At 34.1% G+C, this 16825-nt stretch overlaps 1 protein-coding gene across 1 annotated transcript in view; it reads left to right on the top strand.

Moving 5' to 3' along the window:
- The window catches only part of LOC111085704, a 120028-nt gene that overhangs the window by 54663 nt on the left and 48540 nt on the right, over positions 1 to 16825 (top strand). The window contains exon 2 of the mRNA XM_022385557.1: positions 5198 to 6202. Within this exon, the coding sequence (XP_022241265.1) occupies positions 5198 to 6202 (1005 nt within the window). The remainder of the gene's footprint in view (positions 1 to 5197; positions 6203 to 16825) is intronic.

Below are 16825 nucleotides of genomic sequence, written 5' to 3'. Positions count from 1 at the left end.
GTTTGTTGCGGTGGTTATAGAAGTCGTTAAATGATAAAACAATTCAACGGGTGCATCCCCCAAAGCCTAACTATGGGTTTGTTGCGGTGGTTATAGAAGTCGTTAAATGATAAAACAATTCAACGGGCGCACCCACCATAATTTAGATATAAAAAAAACATGATGGTTATATAAGTTGTTACATGATAAAGAAATTCAACGGGTGCATCCCCCATAGCCTAACTATGGGTTTGTTATGGTGGTTATAGAAGTCGTTAAATGATAAAACAATTCATCGGGCGCACCCACCATAATTTAGATATAAAAAAAAACATGATAGTTATATAAGTTGTTACATGATAAAGAAATTCAACGGGTGCATCCCCCATAGCCTAACTATGGGTTTGTTATGGTGGTTATAGAAGTCGTTAAATGATAAAGCAATTCATCGGGCGCATCCGTGGACTAATGAAGCGTGTTTTCTACGATGCTTGAAATAAACCATCTTAATTTCAACCAGTGCAGACTGCCATAGAGGATAAAGTTTGTCTTATCATCCCCAGCTGTCTGATTTAATAACCCCCTTATTTTTTTGGCTTTTTATTTATTTCTTCCATAAATGGCTGTAAACAGTGAAAGGTGGTATAGATGTGCGATTCTGTGGGCTTGAACACTCAATTCCACTCACAACAGGTAAAACATGTGATCTAGGGTTAAATCTAGTAGACAGTGTAACCCTACCGCGTTGTATAGTCAACTTCTGCGGATACCTCAAAAACCAGGAATATTTTAGACACTAGTTTGTAATTTGGTGTTACTTGTGTCGCTTTGTTCTCGTTGTTTCCTTTCTCTTGGTTTATGTTTTTTTTTATTGTATAGTTAATGCTCGCCACAAGCTTGGAAGTGGTATTTTTCATCTCCTCCTTTATGGTATTAAGATTAATAACTTGCTTAGACTTTCTTCATATGTTAACCACAACGAACCAACTAGAGTGTGGGGGAATAGAACAAGAGGTAATGTTCGAATGTAATGGTATGTTAACGATGTATTGTGTAAACTTGAAAATGACGATTCCAACTTTTAGTACACGATACTATTTTACAAGTCGTATCAGGTATGTTAACGATGTATTGTGTAAACTTGAAAATGACGATTCCAACTTTTAGTACACGATACTATTTTACAAGTCGTATCAGGTATGTTAACGATGTATTGTGTAAACTTGAAAATGACGATTCCAACTTTTAGTACACGATACTATTTTACAAGTCGTATCAGGTATGTTAACGATGTATTGTGTAAACTTGAAAATGACGATTCCAACTTTTAGTACACGATACTATTTTACAAGTCGTATCATTTATTGGAATACAGAATGGTTTATGTTATCTTTTTTTTTCTTTCTGTGTACTAAAAACGCTTGATTACTGAGGGAAATCGTCTTTCGATTAGATTCTTCGGTGTACGTAGTGCGCATGTGCGCGTGTTCTCTACAGACCTAGTGACAAGATAATTTGACGAATCAATGTAGGCTTATATAACAACCTGTTTAAAGTAATTGTTGCCTTAGTATAGCAGTTTTATGGCACAACAGTGTACACGTAGTTATTTATATAAATTATTTGATGGAGACAATTCAACAATCAAGGAAGTGGCATGCTAGAAAGAAGGAAATGGGAAGCTCAGTAAACCCGACAGAGTTGTGTTCAGTTTATGAATGACTGGCCAGGTGGGTAAAACACCTGTGGCACATTGCAGTTAGGGCTCATCTTATGCTATAAATTCCTTGCAAAATATAAAATGAATGGATTTTGTTGCCTGAAGCTCTAAAGTAATATATGTTTCAACCAGTTCAAGTCGTTTCTTGTGAACAAGTCAAAAAATAGCTTTTGAGTTTCTTCACTTCCGAAGTATGCTAATCAATAGCTCAGAAAACTTATTGAAACCTAAAGATAGAACAAACTATGACGAGTTCGCAAAACAAGCGCCTTAATACCATGTTTTATCCTCGCAAAGATATATATAAAAAATTCTACGTATATAGTGATAATTTTCACGTCTAAAAATTTAATAATTATTCACAATTATGGCTTTTAAAACGAACGTATATATATACAAAAAGATGAATTATTTTTTAATCATTTACTACGCTGAAAAAATTGTGTATAATTGTGAATAATTATACACATAATTTTTCCAGCGTATTAAATGATCAAGAAATAATTCATTATTTTGTATATATATATACGTTCGTTTTAAAAGCTATTTCTCCTCGATTATAATCCGATTTTAGCGTTGTAAACTTGCAACTGGTGGAGGGTTTCCCCCACATTATTTCTTCTTATTTGATGATTACTATTTTACACAAGTTTGTTTGTTTTTGAATTTCACGCAAAGCTACACGAGGGCTATCTGCGCTAGCCATCCCTAATTTAGCAGTGTAAGACTAGAGGGAAGGCAGCTAGTCATCACCACCCACCGCCAACTCTTGGGCTACTCTTTTACTAACGAATAGTGGGATTGACCGTCACATTATAACGCCCCCACGGCTAAAAGGGCGAGCATGTTTGGTGTGATAGGGATTCGAACCCGCGACCCGCAGACTGCGAGTCGAGTGCCCTAACCACCTGGCCATGCCGGGCCTATTTTACAGAGGATATATTATTTTAAAAGCTCAAGCACTCGTACGTAATGTGATATAAAAGTAATCATTTTATCTATGAACGTGTGTTTGTGTGTATTAAGTAAAAACAAAAATTGTATATAAACTGAATTAAGGTATATATTTACCCTACCCTTGGTAATTAGCAGACACCGAAAGTTTGTACATCACAGTTATCCAGGGGTGAGATGTAAGGTAGATAGCTGGATAGTAAAAGACCAAAACAGTAATAACTTATGATACACATGCAAGGTAGATACATGAATAGTAAAACACCAAAACAAAAATAACTTATGATACACATGTGCATCAATACATATATAGCTAGTTGTATATAGCATTACGAAACTGCCCCATATGTGTGTTCCGTGCTGGAAACAAGCACAACAAATGTATTTTAGTAAGTGACGTGTGGTTTCTGCAGCTGATGTTACTGCGTGAGTCAATATATACATATAAGTAGGTCAATCTTGTTCCACAGAATCTTATTTCTGGAAAGTCGAATATATTACTCTAACTGAACCTTGAAACAAAGCAAATTTATTAAAGGAATGTGTTTCAGTGACGTAAAAACAAACACTCAGTATTGATTTATGTAGGCACACACTTACGCTTACATAAAAACTCAAACACTAATTGACAAAGATAACATTAACCAGTAAATGAAAACTCAAATACTAAATGACAAAGATAACATTAACCAGTAAATGACAACTCAAATACTAAATGACAAAGATAACATTAACCAGTAAATGACAACTCAAATACTAAATGACAAAGATAACATTAACCAGTAAATGACAACTCAAATACTGAATGACAAAGATAACATTAACCAGTAAATGACAACTCAAATACTGAATGACAAAGATAATAAACACAAGATAAGTTCAAAAGAGAAGGTGACGGTAATATAATAATGAGGTATAATGTATTGAATGAAGGGTAATAGAGTTCGTCTTCTTTCGTTTTCTTGATATGAAGAGAAATTGTAAAGTAATGATCAACGTACAAGGACAAAATTCTGTCTTGTTCGTGTAATACGCACTCAATTATTCTAATATGAAAATATAGTGGGGTCACCAATATATCTGTTGAGAGGATAAGGTGTGGTATTCGTATCTTAATAAACACACGTGTCCTTTGGAAATCGGGAATCACAATGGCGTCATTAAATATCTATTCGGGAGGATAAGGTGTGGTATTCGTATCTTAATAAACACACGTGTCCTTTGGAAATCGGGAATCACAGTGGCGACATTAAATATCTATTCGGGAGGATAAGGTGTGGTATTCGTATCTTAATAAACGCACGTGTCCTTTGGAAATCGGGAATCACAATGGCGTCACTAAAATATCTATTCAGAAGGATAAGGTGTGGTATTCGTATCTTAATAAACACACGTGTTCTTTGGAAATCGGGAATCACAGTGGCGTTACTAAAATATCTATTCAGGAGAATAAGGTGTGGTATTCATATCTTAGTAAACACACGTGTCCTTTGGAAACCCTGGATCACAGAAGCATCATGGGTATTCAAGAAAATAAGCTACCTGTATAGTGGCCGGTATGGTCAGGTGGTTAGGGCGCTCGACTCGTAATCTGTGGGTCGCGGGTTCGAATCCCCGTCACAACTCGCTCTTTTAGCCGTGGAGGCGTTATAATGTGACGATCAATCCCACTATTCGTTGGTAAAAGAGTAGCCCAAGAGTTGGTGATGACTAGTTGCCTTCCCTCTAGTCTTGCACTGCCAAATTAGGGACGGCTAGCGCAGATAGCCCTCGTGTAGCTTTGCGCGAAATCCGTAACAAACAAACAAAACGAGCACTATAGAGGGTATGAACCCACATGCAGCGTGAACATACATTAAAGCTTTAGTCTTATAACAACTAACCATATAAGAGTAAGCCCGCCCCCCGTGGCTTTGCGTTAAACCTGAGAGCTAATAACGCTAAAAGCCGGTGGGTACAGCATCGCTTAGCTTTGTGCTTATTAACAGAAAAATAAATAAATATTTATCAGGGTCACGTCTTTCGTAATATAATAATGAAAATGTAATTTTATAAAATTTTTGGTTGCAGGATGATTATTGCAGGTTCGAACACCCATCATCGAACATGCCCGACCTTTCAGCCGTGGGGGCATTATAAAGTGATGGTCAATCTCACTATTCTTTGATAAAATGGTAGCCCAAGATTTGGCTGTGGTTGGTGTTAAATAGCTACCTTCCCTCTAGTCTATCACTGCTAACTTAAGAAAGACTAGTGCAGATAGCCTTTAAATATCATTGTGCAAAATTCAAAAGCAATTAACAATCAGATCTTCATTTCCGAATCTATATTTTATATCCTTTGAATAATCACAATTAAAGAATTCTGTTTTCGTCGGTTTGGGTACCATACTTAGTGCTAGCAAGTTTATTTTATTTGATGATAATATTGTATTTAAACTAAAAATGATCCTTAATGATTTGTTTTTGCATTTTTTACAATATGCGTTCGATTTTTTTTAGAAATTCGGTATGATATTTCTTTTTTAATATATTATTTCCTTAGACTTCTTCCGACAACGGACAAACTAACGAACCTGAGGCACAAGCTACAGTGAGTTATTCTGTTACGGGAGAAAGTGTTTTAATTCCAAACAATGGCGCAACTCGAAATACGTTTACCTCGTCATCCTCTCGCGAGGCACGAGACAACTCGCAATCACTTCTCAGCTGTGAACACTTGACTGACATCTTATGGATTGATTGCGATAATTCCTCAGATTTGGATGCTGTAAAGGGCAAGACCAATAATGAAAGACTCGCTGAGATAGTTGGGCCACCCGAAAGAGAGAGTGTTAGGATAGAGTTCTCAGAAACAGAATTACGACCCACTTGCAACAAACCGATTAAAGAAACGGTTAACGATTCTACTCAGCGCAATGCTGACGGAGGTAAAAGTAAACTAAACAACCACACAGTTCGACCATCTTTCGTTAACAAAGACGATAATTCTTTTGGTTCACAACCTATCGGAGTCGTTCGACACCAGACACTGACTTCAGAAGAAACAGAAATGAATAGAGATGAGATAAGCCCTGAGCGTCTCTCTGATTACTGTACAATCGATAAAATAGATAAAAGCTTACAGAATGTGGCAGTAGAACTGTCCTATTCTAGGAAACCGTTGTGTGAGAAGCTAACAGACACTAATCCGACATTTGAGAAGCATGACGTCACTTATTTAAAGAATTCAACTGAAAACTCGCATAAGCTGGACATCCTTGTTCCAGATGAAGGACATTGTAAAATCCCAGATAATTGTCAAAAATCTAAATCAGAAGAGTCTTTTCGTGATGAGCTGCGTTTTCCAAAAGAGCAAGTGACTCTTGGACAGGTCAGGGTTGAAGATGGGGTTCAGAAATCAATACAAGACGGGTCTCATCAAACAAACATAGGAATACACAATACAGAAACATCAGGAGCTCTCAGAAACTGCGAGGCTACTAAAGGTAGAATTAAACGAAGAGAGTTATTACGCAGCTCTGGTGGCAACATTTTAAGACCAGCTAGGGTAAGTATTTTGTTCCTTTCATTAATTTACAACTACTACTGCATCATATGAATATCTATTTCAAAAGTGATTTTCTAGTATCATCGTGATCTTATAAGTCTTATATATGTATATGCACACACATTCTTCCTCCATACATACACAGTGTCTCACAACTAACGCGTCAAATCGTTGTTCTCTAAAAAGTGTCTAATAAATTCACCTGTCATAGCAGACACTAACCTTTATTTTTGTTTGTTTTTAAAACTGGATATTATAACGAATACACGAAACGCTCGTGTACGTGTAGTACAAGACTGTGATCGGAGTGTAGGTGCTTAATTATCCCACATTTCATCCTATACACGAGGCAGAATTGATTGTAATTACCCGCTAGTTTCAACATTTACGATCAATTTTTGATCTACTAATCCGTAAATAAAAACTACGAGCTAATGTGATGCATTTAACAAACTCTTAAATTTGGAGGCTAATTATGTGAACTCATTACTTTTTTTTAGGTTAATGAAGCCACGAAAGATAATATATATTTGTTGTGTTTGTAAAAGAAAATAGAGCTAGTACGATAAATAATTAATATAAGCAAGGATAAAAACGCAATTAATTTACCGTTTTGATGTAACTCACCACGTTCTTATTGTTTAAATGGTGACCAAATATGTTACTCGTTTCTTTCTTTTACAGTTGTTTTCCATTATATATCTATTTAAACACAATCATTAAATCCAACTGTAAATTGAAATAACAAGGTTGAGGTGAATAATATAATATTTTTTCTAACGGGGATTCACCTGCTTTTCGAGTCGGGTTTTCTGACGACCAGCAAGTATAATATAACAACAACTCAAGTTTCAGAGGCTTTTTTCTGGTCACAAAATAATCCTTTATTCTATTGTGATACAGGAGAGTGGGGTAAGTAAAAAATCATTTATTGACTGGTAAGTGAAAATACACTGACTTTGTTTTTCATTAAAAACATGTGGAAACCTGAATATTAATCAGCGTATATGTATTCTAATGACGCAACTGATTCATGTAAACGTGGTTTTTCAAATTAACTTTTTGGTTTTAGTTAATTTTAGTTATTGAATTGTCCTTTATAAATATACGTCTTTGCGAAAGCAGACGTCAGTCACGAAAACCTTTAAAACAATGCAAGAAAGATCCTCGTTCACGAAATAGTAACAGCCTTCTTGTAAGCTATGTTTACCTGCATGCAAGTGTCGTGACTGTACCCTATCATTACATCATATTTGAAACTGTGATATACCGTTGTATCACTTACATTAAATCAAACCTGTAATTTAGAAGTAAATATCGGTAATGTGTGATACACCCAATTAAGACTATTATTTTGTTCAAGTGCATATAGTAAGTATAGCTTCTGGACCAGAATGGTCTGTGTTTAGTTATGTAAACAATTTACATAATACTGATGAAACCGCTTTGATGAATATACTTGTCTTTTCTTCTGCACACTAAATGTACGTCCGTATGTATGTATGTATGTGTGTATGCATGTGTATGTATGTTTGTGTGTGTATGCATGTGTATGTATGTATGTGTGTATGCATGTGTATGTATGTATGTGTGTGTATGCATGTGTATGTATGTATGTGTGTATGCATGTGTATGTATGTATGTGTGTGTGAGTCTATGTATGCAGGTCGAGAAACGACTCTTTCAGAAAATCACTTTAGGCATCGGTTCCCTTGCTGAGACAAACTACACACTCTTAATATACGTGTGGTCTCAGAATTCTCGAAACATAAACGTAACGAAGATTAGCCGAGTCCGCAAATTAAGGCATAATATTTACTTGTAATATCTATTTCTTCTGCATGTGCAAACAATGCCACTACTGTGGCTTAATATGGAAAGATAGATTGAATAACATTGCACAAAAGTGTACTTTTTAATCCTGATATCCTAATAACAGTTTTATTTGTGGTAAATTACACTTTTTTTAATTCTTATGTTTTTTGTTCTTTCTCCCTAATAAAGCTATGCTCTAAACTGTGAACTCAAACATGGTATGTTTCTTGACTGACCCAAAATATTTCCTTTATTTGTTTTCCTAAACGAACAATATAATAAACATTATATTATTATTCTTTTTTCAAACTGCCTTTTATCTTTAGCATTATAAAACTATTTATAAGATTTATACACCTAAAAAAGAACTAAATTCACAGGCTGGTCTCTGGCGGGGGAGGGTCCTTATGATCACGATAAAGTAAGGGTTGATGACCCAATTTAGCAAAACGAAGCAGATACTGTTATCACGGTGTTTAGTCAGTTTTGAAATGGGTATTATACGATAAAGAGACAAGTCATAAATTCTATTTTACAGAGTATAATTATAAACGAATTAATTGTTCCCGTTTCGCTTTTCGGGCGTTTTTGGTAAACACTACCAGCTGGTTATCTGTGTGGAAACGAGTGAACAATTCGTGTTTACTTTGCGTGTATGTAATTCTGGAAATTTAAATAGTTTTTATGTTTATCTCTTCGCGTACTGTACTAAATATAAACCAAGGCCTAACGACAAAATAGGAATGTTTTTTGACTAGTTATTTATTTCCTCGTAAAACCAAACCAGTGTATTTTTTAAAGTTTCCTAGTGTTAACATAAAACGTCCCACTAAATAAGGGACCGTGATATTTCGTTATGTGTATTTTCTTGCCTGGTTATTATTATTATTATATATTATTGCAAATCTGAGTCTTCTCCTCTTTCTAATAGTAGAAGTTCGTTAAATTTTTTATCCCCAATTTTAGAATATTCAGTAAAGCATTTCAAATATGAAAATGACGATAATACGTATATATTCTTATAAGACCAGCGCTAAAATGGCCCTTTTTGCTTTCAACCAATCACAAGAACCAAGTTTTACCGAACATTAATCATGCCTGTTAATTAAGGAATCTTAGAAATAATGATTGTGTGTGACAGAAAAGCAAAACAAAAAACTATAAAGTGTTTTATTTAAAATAAAATAACAAATTACTATGATTATTGTTTAAAGTATGATAGTTTCTAAAATATCTTGCATCCTCCTTTTCCTATTATTAGCTAAAACATTGAATTTTTTTTCTCAAAAGGCTTTTATTTAAATCTTTGTAGTTTTATGTTTTCCATCCATGAAAATTATACTTCAGACAGCTTATTACAACAGTAAACACTTACTGTTATCCACTTATCATTTATATAGCTGCATAACAATCGTTATGTTAACTCTTGTCAACGATGCACGGGAATGGTGTGTTGTTGTTTTTGCAAAACTTAGTGCTACAGTTGATGTTAAGAATAATAACACATTTTCAAAAATTGAAGTGAAAGTTCATTGACCTGTACATTTAGGCATGATATATGTCTTAAAGTTCTTGATTGGCTGTTACAAATATGGTGTTGGTAAGCCTCCTTCTTAAAGCCTCTTAGAAAAACTCCTTATTAGTCAGTGAATATTCGTACATTACTTTAATTCCATTTTACCAAGATATCTCTTCACTATTTACAGATACCAAGGATTCAGTAAATCTGTCATATATTCGATTTGACAAATACGTGTTGAGATTAACAATTACAAAACAGGTAACTCAGAAGTGTTCTCAAGAAGTAAGTAAAACATACAAACAACCTTGGAGTTTTGATAAATCAACAGTTTGCTTCCTATTTAGGTTTACAGTAACAACTTTTATTCTATGTTTAATTCAACTTATTACATATCTTGTATGCAAAAAGGTACAGTTGATTAGTTTCGTAAAAGTTTCCGTTTCATTTCGAAAACAATTGTTTCCTTATTTTTCTGTATATGAAGAGTTATCCAGTTGCCTAACACAGCAAACTTTTGTTTGTTTGTTGTTAAGCCCAAAACTATACAATGGGCTATCTATTCTGCGCCCTCGTACAGATATTGAAACCCGGTTTTAGCGTTATAAGGCTACAGGCTTACCGCTGAGCCACTGGGGGACTTAACTAAATCTTACAATTTTGTAACTTCCCACACATCACAATACCAGTAAGTAAAACCTTAGAAGAGAGGTTTACCAGAGTCTATTCTTTGGGGGCGAGAATCCCCTTTTATTTCACTTTTCCGATTGCAAATACCCAGACATATATTCAACTGCAGGCAGGATAATTGTATTTCAATTTGTGCAAAGGACTAACAAGAAACTTGCGTTACCTCGGCTCCTGCTCTGTTGTAGGTTACTTTTGCAAAAAAAAAAACCTTTAGTTGCCCCAAACTACAAAACTCCACATGGTGGACAATACCTACAATATACTCCAAAAATTTCAGCTTTGTTAAACTGTTCTCGGATCATGAACACTGTATTCTTCTGGAAGTAGAAGAAGCTCTTAAAGTAGTTAAGGAATATAGTATATATGTTACTCCCAACTTTACCTCAATAAACATGATACAAATATTTGAACTATAGCAAATGTATAAAAGAAACAAGGCACCTGAAAGACATAACCGTTACGCGTGTTATCCTTTGGCTATCTGTCTTCTACACCTAAAACACACATCAAAAAAGATATCCGATACACACTCTATTTCAGACACCAGGAAGTCCCATATCATATTGTTATCATTTTTTATTAATATCGGAGTAAAGCTTATCTCTTATGAAATCTTGACAGAAACAGCTACTGTACGTGGTTTAATTTGATTCTTTCTATGTTGACGACCCCTGACATATTTACAAACGATAGGATATTAAAGCTTTATTTTAAGCGTTCAAGGCTAAAGCGATTCAAAGATAAAGTCTAGAAGGGTCAAGTAGCGTACCCAGACTAAGAACCTGAGATTTCAGGGTTTGCGACCCGATGCCTCAAATATTTACTTCCCAATTTCGGGCCGTGAGTTCTCAATTGGAGTAACGGTCAAATCACACTAAAGAATCTGATAAGTGTAGCCAAGAACTGGTGGCGGATGTTGTTAACTAGCTGCCTTATCTTCTAGTCTACCAGTTCGAAATCAAGAATGAGTATACGCAGATAGTCCTTGTATAGCTTCCTGCGAAATTCTGAAACAATCTGAAAGAACCGTAATAAACCAATCAACACGGACCTGGCATGAGGGTAAGTTTGTAAAAAACGACTGTAGTGGTGGAATTATCTAATGTACAAACGTAATTTGTGAATAAATATGTTGATCAGACTTGCAAGTCGTATTTTCTCGGAGTCAACAACACAAGACTCGTTTGCAGTCCCTTGATAGTGCTTTAAATGTATAACTTTAATTTAAGCATTAACTGTAAATTCGCTGTTAGATCATTTAGCTTGCTTTCTTTCGACATTCATCAGATTATGTCTGTGACTCAGTTTCTTTGTTTGTAGTTTAAATAGATATTCTCTGATAAAACTCGAACTTCATACTTTCAGTATATTTCTTCTGTCAACTCAGCATCTTTGTCTTTAGTTGCCTTAAGTATTTTTGATAAAATTCGAATTTCTTTCTTTCTACCCTCAGCAGATTATTTCTGTCAACTCAGTTTCTTTGTCAGTAGTTTCTGTAGATTTTCTTTGTTAAAACCCGAATTGCTTCTCACTTTCAACAGATTTCTTCTGTCAATTCAACATCTTTGTGTGTAGTTTCATCAGATATTCTCTGATAAAACTGGGACTTTTTCTTTCTACCCTCAGCAGATTATTTCTGTCAACTCAGTTTCTTTGTCAGTAGTTTCTGTAGATTTTCTTTGTTAAAACCCGAATTGCTTCTCGCTTTCAACAGATTTCTTCTGTCAATTCAACATCTTTGTGTGTAGTTTCATCAGATATTCTCTGATAAAACTGCGACTTTTTCTTTCTGCTTTCAGCAGATTGATTGTGTTAACTGACCGCTTTTTAAGAAGATATTCTCTGTTAAAACTCGAATCTCACTTGCTCCTCAGTGGCTCAGTAGTATGCTAAAAACCGAGTTTCAATACCCGTAGTGGTCAGAACACAGATAGCCAATTGTGTATCTATGCGCTGAACAACAAACAAACGAATTTATTTATTTCCGGACTTTCAGCATATTAGTTCTTTCGCCTCTGTAGATAATCTCTTAAAATTCAAATTTCTTTCTTTCTACGGTAAGTAAATTATTTCCGTTAACTCAGCTTTCTTTGTTCTGTAATTTAAACGGATATTCCTCGTTAAAATTTAAATTTCTTTCTTTCTACGATAAGTAAATTATTTCTGTTAACTCAGCTTTCTTTGTTTTGTAATTTAAACGGATATTCCTCGTTAAAATCTAAATTTCTTTATTTCTACTTTCATCGTATTTTTTCTGTCAACTCAGCCTCTTTGTTTGTAGCTTCAACGATAATTTCTACTGGATAATATATTTCTCCGGACGTAAAGACACTGTTTAAATTGGGTTATCTTTCCCCCGCTACGTATTATATGTGGAAATATTCTCCACGTTGATTGATAAATGATTTATTTGAGTAAAGTAGAACAATCTGCTTTTAAAATATTTCATCTTACAATTCTCCAGAGGACCGTCGTTGGTGAATTGAAAACAGAATTGTTAGAATAAAACATTTCGAACTTTTTTATCTGGGTTATGTTATTGATTGCACTTGATTGAAAGATCGGCGTGTGTGTTTAACGTTCAGAATGTATACATGAATATTAATAAAGCATACATAGGCATTCGGGAAATATGTGTCTTAAATTTTTAATTACTACCCATCGGTACAACTGAATTTTCTGAAATGTTTTATCTTATTAATCTTCACATCCTGTTTATTCTGAACTTTATGAAACAAAAAAGGTTAGTATAGCTAAAGTTTAGCTATAACAATAAATATTATGTAGATATGTTTGTATATTTCGAACAAACAACGTTGCGATATTTGCTTTATTTGGCTGAAAGTAGAAATAAAATTCCTTCTCTGATATTACCTCTCGAATCAGTAGATATATTTTCTTCACAAGTTTGATTGAAATATATTGATTTTTCAAGGTGTATTTTACATGAAAAGCTTAAAGGCGAATCCAAGGCTTTCTTCAAAGAAATATATTTTTAAACAAATTCCTTTCCACTTTTATCACAGCATACTCAAGCTCTATCATTACTTAACTTCTGCAGTTAAAAGGCTCAGACTTAGACTGCCACTTCCGTAGGTCAAAGGGTATCTCTTCTTTCTGCTGTTCACCCACTCTTTGTCCTTGTAATGGCTGTGCTTCTTCATCTTAATGGTCAGGTTCGGATTACATAGAAAGTAGTTTCTGCCAAATGTAATAACATACGTTCGTATGAGAAAAGCGTTAGAGCCTAATGGACATTAACAGTCATATCTACAGACGTGAAATTGAGTTTTCTCATCCCTTCCTCTTAAAAGTGGCATGGTTTTGAAATTGAATGTATTTCATATCAATTTGAGTGCCAGACAGCATTTAAGAAAATAAACGCGTTCAAGTTTCTTTTATAAACCTAGTAGTTTAACAGCAACAACGATTTTTTAAGTATATCAAGTTAATGTATTAGCATATGAAGATATTTTAATGAGGAAAACACGAATGACTGAGAAGAATCCCTCTGTTTAGAATAATAAATGTAGTACACTGAAGATCGGTCTTTTACTCGTAATACAGTGGATAGGTGGCGCTATTGTGCATAGGATTTTAAAAATGAGGCGATGAAAAAAAATCTTATAACGCTTTCTTCCTGGGAGTTGGTGTTTTAAGTAACAAGTGTTAGCTGTTTGTTTTAGGTTCTTATATAAACACATAGAAACATAAAGTAACGCATAAAGACATCGTTCCTAAAAATGGGTTGTAGTGTAGTCAGTTTTTCTCTTTATTTGAAATATATATATATTAATGATTTGAAAGAGTGTATGGCATTTACGACGCTAAAAGTCGGGTTTCGATACCCGTGGTGGGCAAAGCACAGATAGCCCATTGTGATGATTTGTGCTTAACAAAAACCAAACTTGTAAATATGGCAGAAATAAGTGTATTTTGAGAATAAATTATTCGTTTTGATCATTTAAATATGCGCGCTATACACGAGTGTGTATATTCAGTAATTCTTGGAAAAAGAAAATTAAGAGGTACAAAATTCCACTCGATCCCATCAACATCTCGGAAATGTGGACTCACTACTCCATCCTTTAATGACGTGTCACTCTCCAACCTTACAGTCGAAGCATGTGCATTCAAAACAACAGGAATTATAAGAAAGTTTTAGCTTTTCCCCATGCGATCAACAGCAACGTGTAGCAACAGAATTGTAAGTCGACGAGCAAAACACTAAAAAATTAATGGAACAGTATACAAAATTGTGCAGAATCCAGTCGACGAGCAAAACACTAAAAAATTAATGGAACAGTATACAAAATTGTGCAGAATCCAGTCGACGAGCAAAACACTAACACATTAATGAAACAGTATACAAAATTGTGCAGAATCCAGTCGACGAACAAAACACTAACACATTAATGGAACAGTATACAAAATTGTGCAGAATCCAGTCGACGAACAAAACACTAACATATTAATGGAACAGTATACAAAATTGTGCAGAATCCAGTCGACGAACAAAACACTAACATATTAATGGAACAGTATACAAAATTGTGAGAATCCAGTCGACGAACAAAACACTAACACATTAATGGAACAGTATACTAAATTGTGCAGAATCAAGTCGACGAGCAAAACACTAACACATTAATGGAACAGTATACTAAATTGTGCAGAATCCAGTCGACGAGCAAAACACTAACATATTAATGGAACAGTATACAAAATTGTGCAGAATCCAGTCGACGAACAAAACACTAACACATTAATGGAACAGTATACTAAATTGTGCACAATCTCGCCGACGTTCGAAGAGAGAAGTTCATCAGGAATAAAACTCCCACGTGACATCTTTGGTGTTTTGTGATTTGATACCAACAGAGACGTGAAATTATCCCGGTAGACAGCAGGAACAGAAATCTTTCGTATTTTTTATTATCTGTTGATATACTTTGTCACAGCAAAATCAATTAAAAACACTACTTAAACCATTTGATAAAACCAGTCTATCGGTTTAACATGTGTAATATGTATTAAGAAAACCATTCTCTACTAGTTTAACCTGTGTAATATTATTTGTAAACCAGTCTCTACTAGTTTAACCTGTACATTATGTATTTGTAAACCAGTCTCTACTAGTTTAACCTGTACATTATGTATTTGTAAACCAGTCTCTACTAGTTTAACCTGTGCAATATGTATTAAGAAAACCAGTCTCTACTAGTTTAACCTGTGTAATATGTATTTGTAAACCAGTCTCTACTAGTTTAACCTGTGTAATATGTATTTGTAAACCAGTCTCTACTAGTTTAACCTGTACATTATGTATTTGTAAACCAGTCTCTACTAGCTTAACCTGTACAATATGTATTAAGAAAACCAGTCTCTACTAGTTTAACCTGTGCAATATGTATTTGTAAACCAGTCTTTATCAGTTTACCATGTGTAATATGTATTAAAATACCAGTTTTTATTACTTTACCATGTGTAATATGTATTGAGAAAATAATTCTTTATCAGTTTAACATGTGTAACGTCTATAGAGAAAACCAGTCTAACAGATCTGGGTAGTTTCTGGTAAAGACATTTATGCCTTTATTTGATCGGTTTATTAGATAATCTCTTCGTATTTCAATATTGTTAGCATAATAATAATACAGGTGTTCTTTTGAAGTCACATGACAAATTTTTTAAATTACTTAACTAACCAGTGAGATGTTTAAAATATACCAATTTTTATATTATCTTTTTTTTATTCAACTATAGTAATGTAAAGTTTTAGAATTTGTGTTTTAAAACGAATTTGAGAACATTTGACCTACTTATTATTATAGAATTTAATGTTTTATTCTCTAGAAAACCTGTTGCGAAATTGGCCTAATGTAGTATTACTGAAAGTGAACCAGATATGAACCCAAAATAACACTTTATACATGTACCATAAGTACCTGGTATTCTTTATATGAAATATTCGTTAAACTGGAAACCGTTTTCTTGTTGTTTTTTGGAATTTGGAAGTAATAGTTGTTTTGTTTTTTTGTTGTTGTATTTTGCTGCTGTAATTAAAACGGGTTGCACAACCTGTTGTTGTAAAGTAATATTTGTTTTTTTGCTACTATATCTAAAAAAGGCTGTACCATCTGTTGTTGTGAAGTATACTTTACTAGTTGGAAGTAATAGTTGTTTTTGCCACTGTATCTATAAAAGGTTGTGCAACTTGTTGTTGTGAAGTATAATTTACTAGTTGGAAGTAATAGTTGTTTTTGCCACTGTATTTATAAAACGTTGTGCAACTTGTTATTGTGAAGTATAATTTACTAGTTGTAAGTAATAGTTGTTTTTGCTACCGTATCTATAAAAGGTTGTGCAATTTGTTGTTGTGAAGTATAATTTACTAGTTGGAAGTAATAGTTGTTTTTGCTACCGTATCTATAAAAGGTTGTGCAATTTGTTGTTGTGAAGTATACTTTACTAGTTGGAAGTAATAGTTGTTTTTGCTACCGTATCTATAAAAGGTTGTGTAATTTGTTGTTGTGAAGTATACTTTACTAGTTGGAAGTAATAGTTGTTTTTGCCACTGTATCTATAAAAGGTTGTGT

This window comes from Limulus polyphemus, unplaced genomic scaffold, assembly GCF_000517525.1.
Source record: "Limulus polyphemus unplaced genomic scaffold, Limulus_polyphemus-2.1.2 Scaffold564, whole genome shotgun sequence".
Taxonomy (NCBI): domain Eukaryota; kingdom Metazoa; phylum Arthropoda; class Merostomata; order Xiphosura; family Limulidae; genus Limulus; species Limulus polyphemus.
The sequence above is the reverse complement of the archived record's forward strand: the minus strand, read 5'-3'. Positions and strand labels throughout refer to the sequence as shown.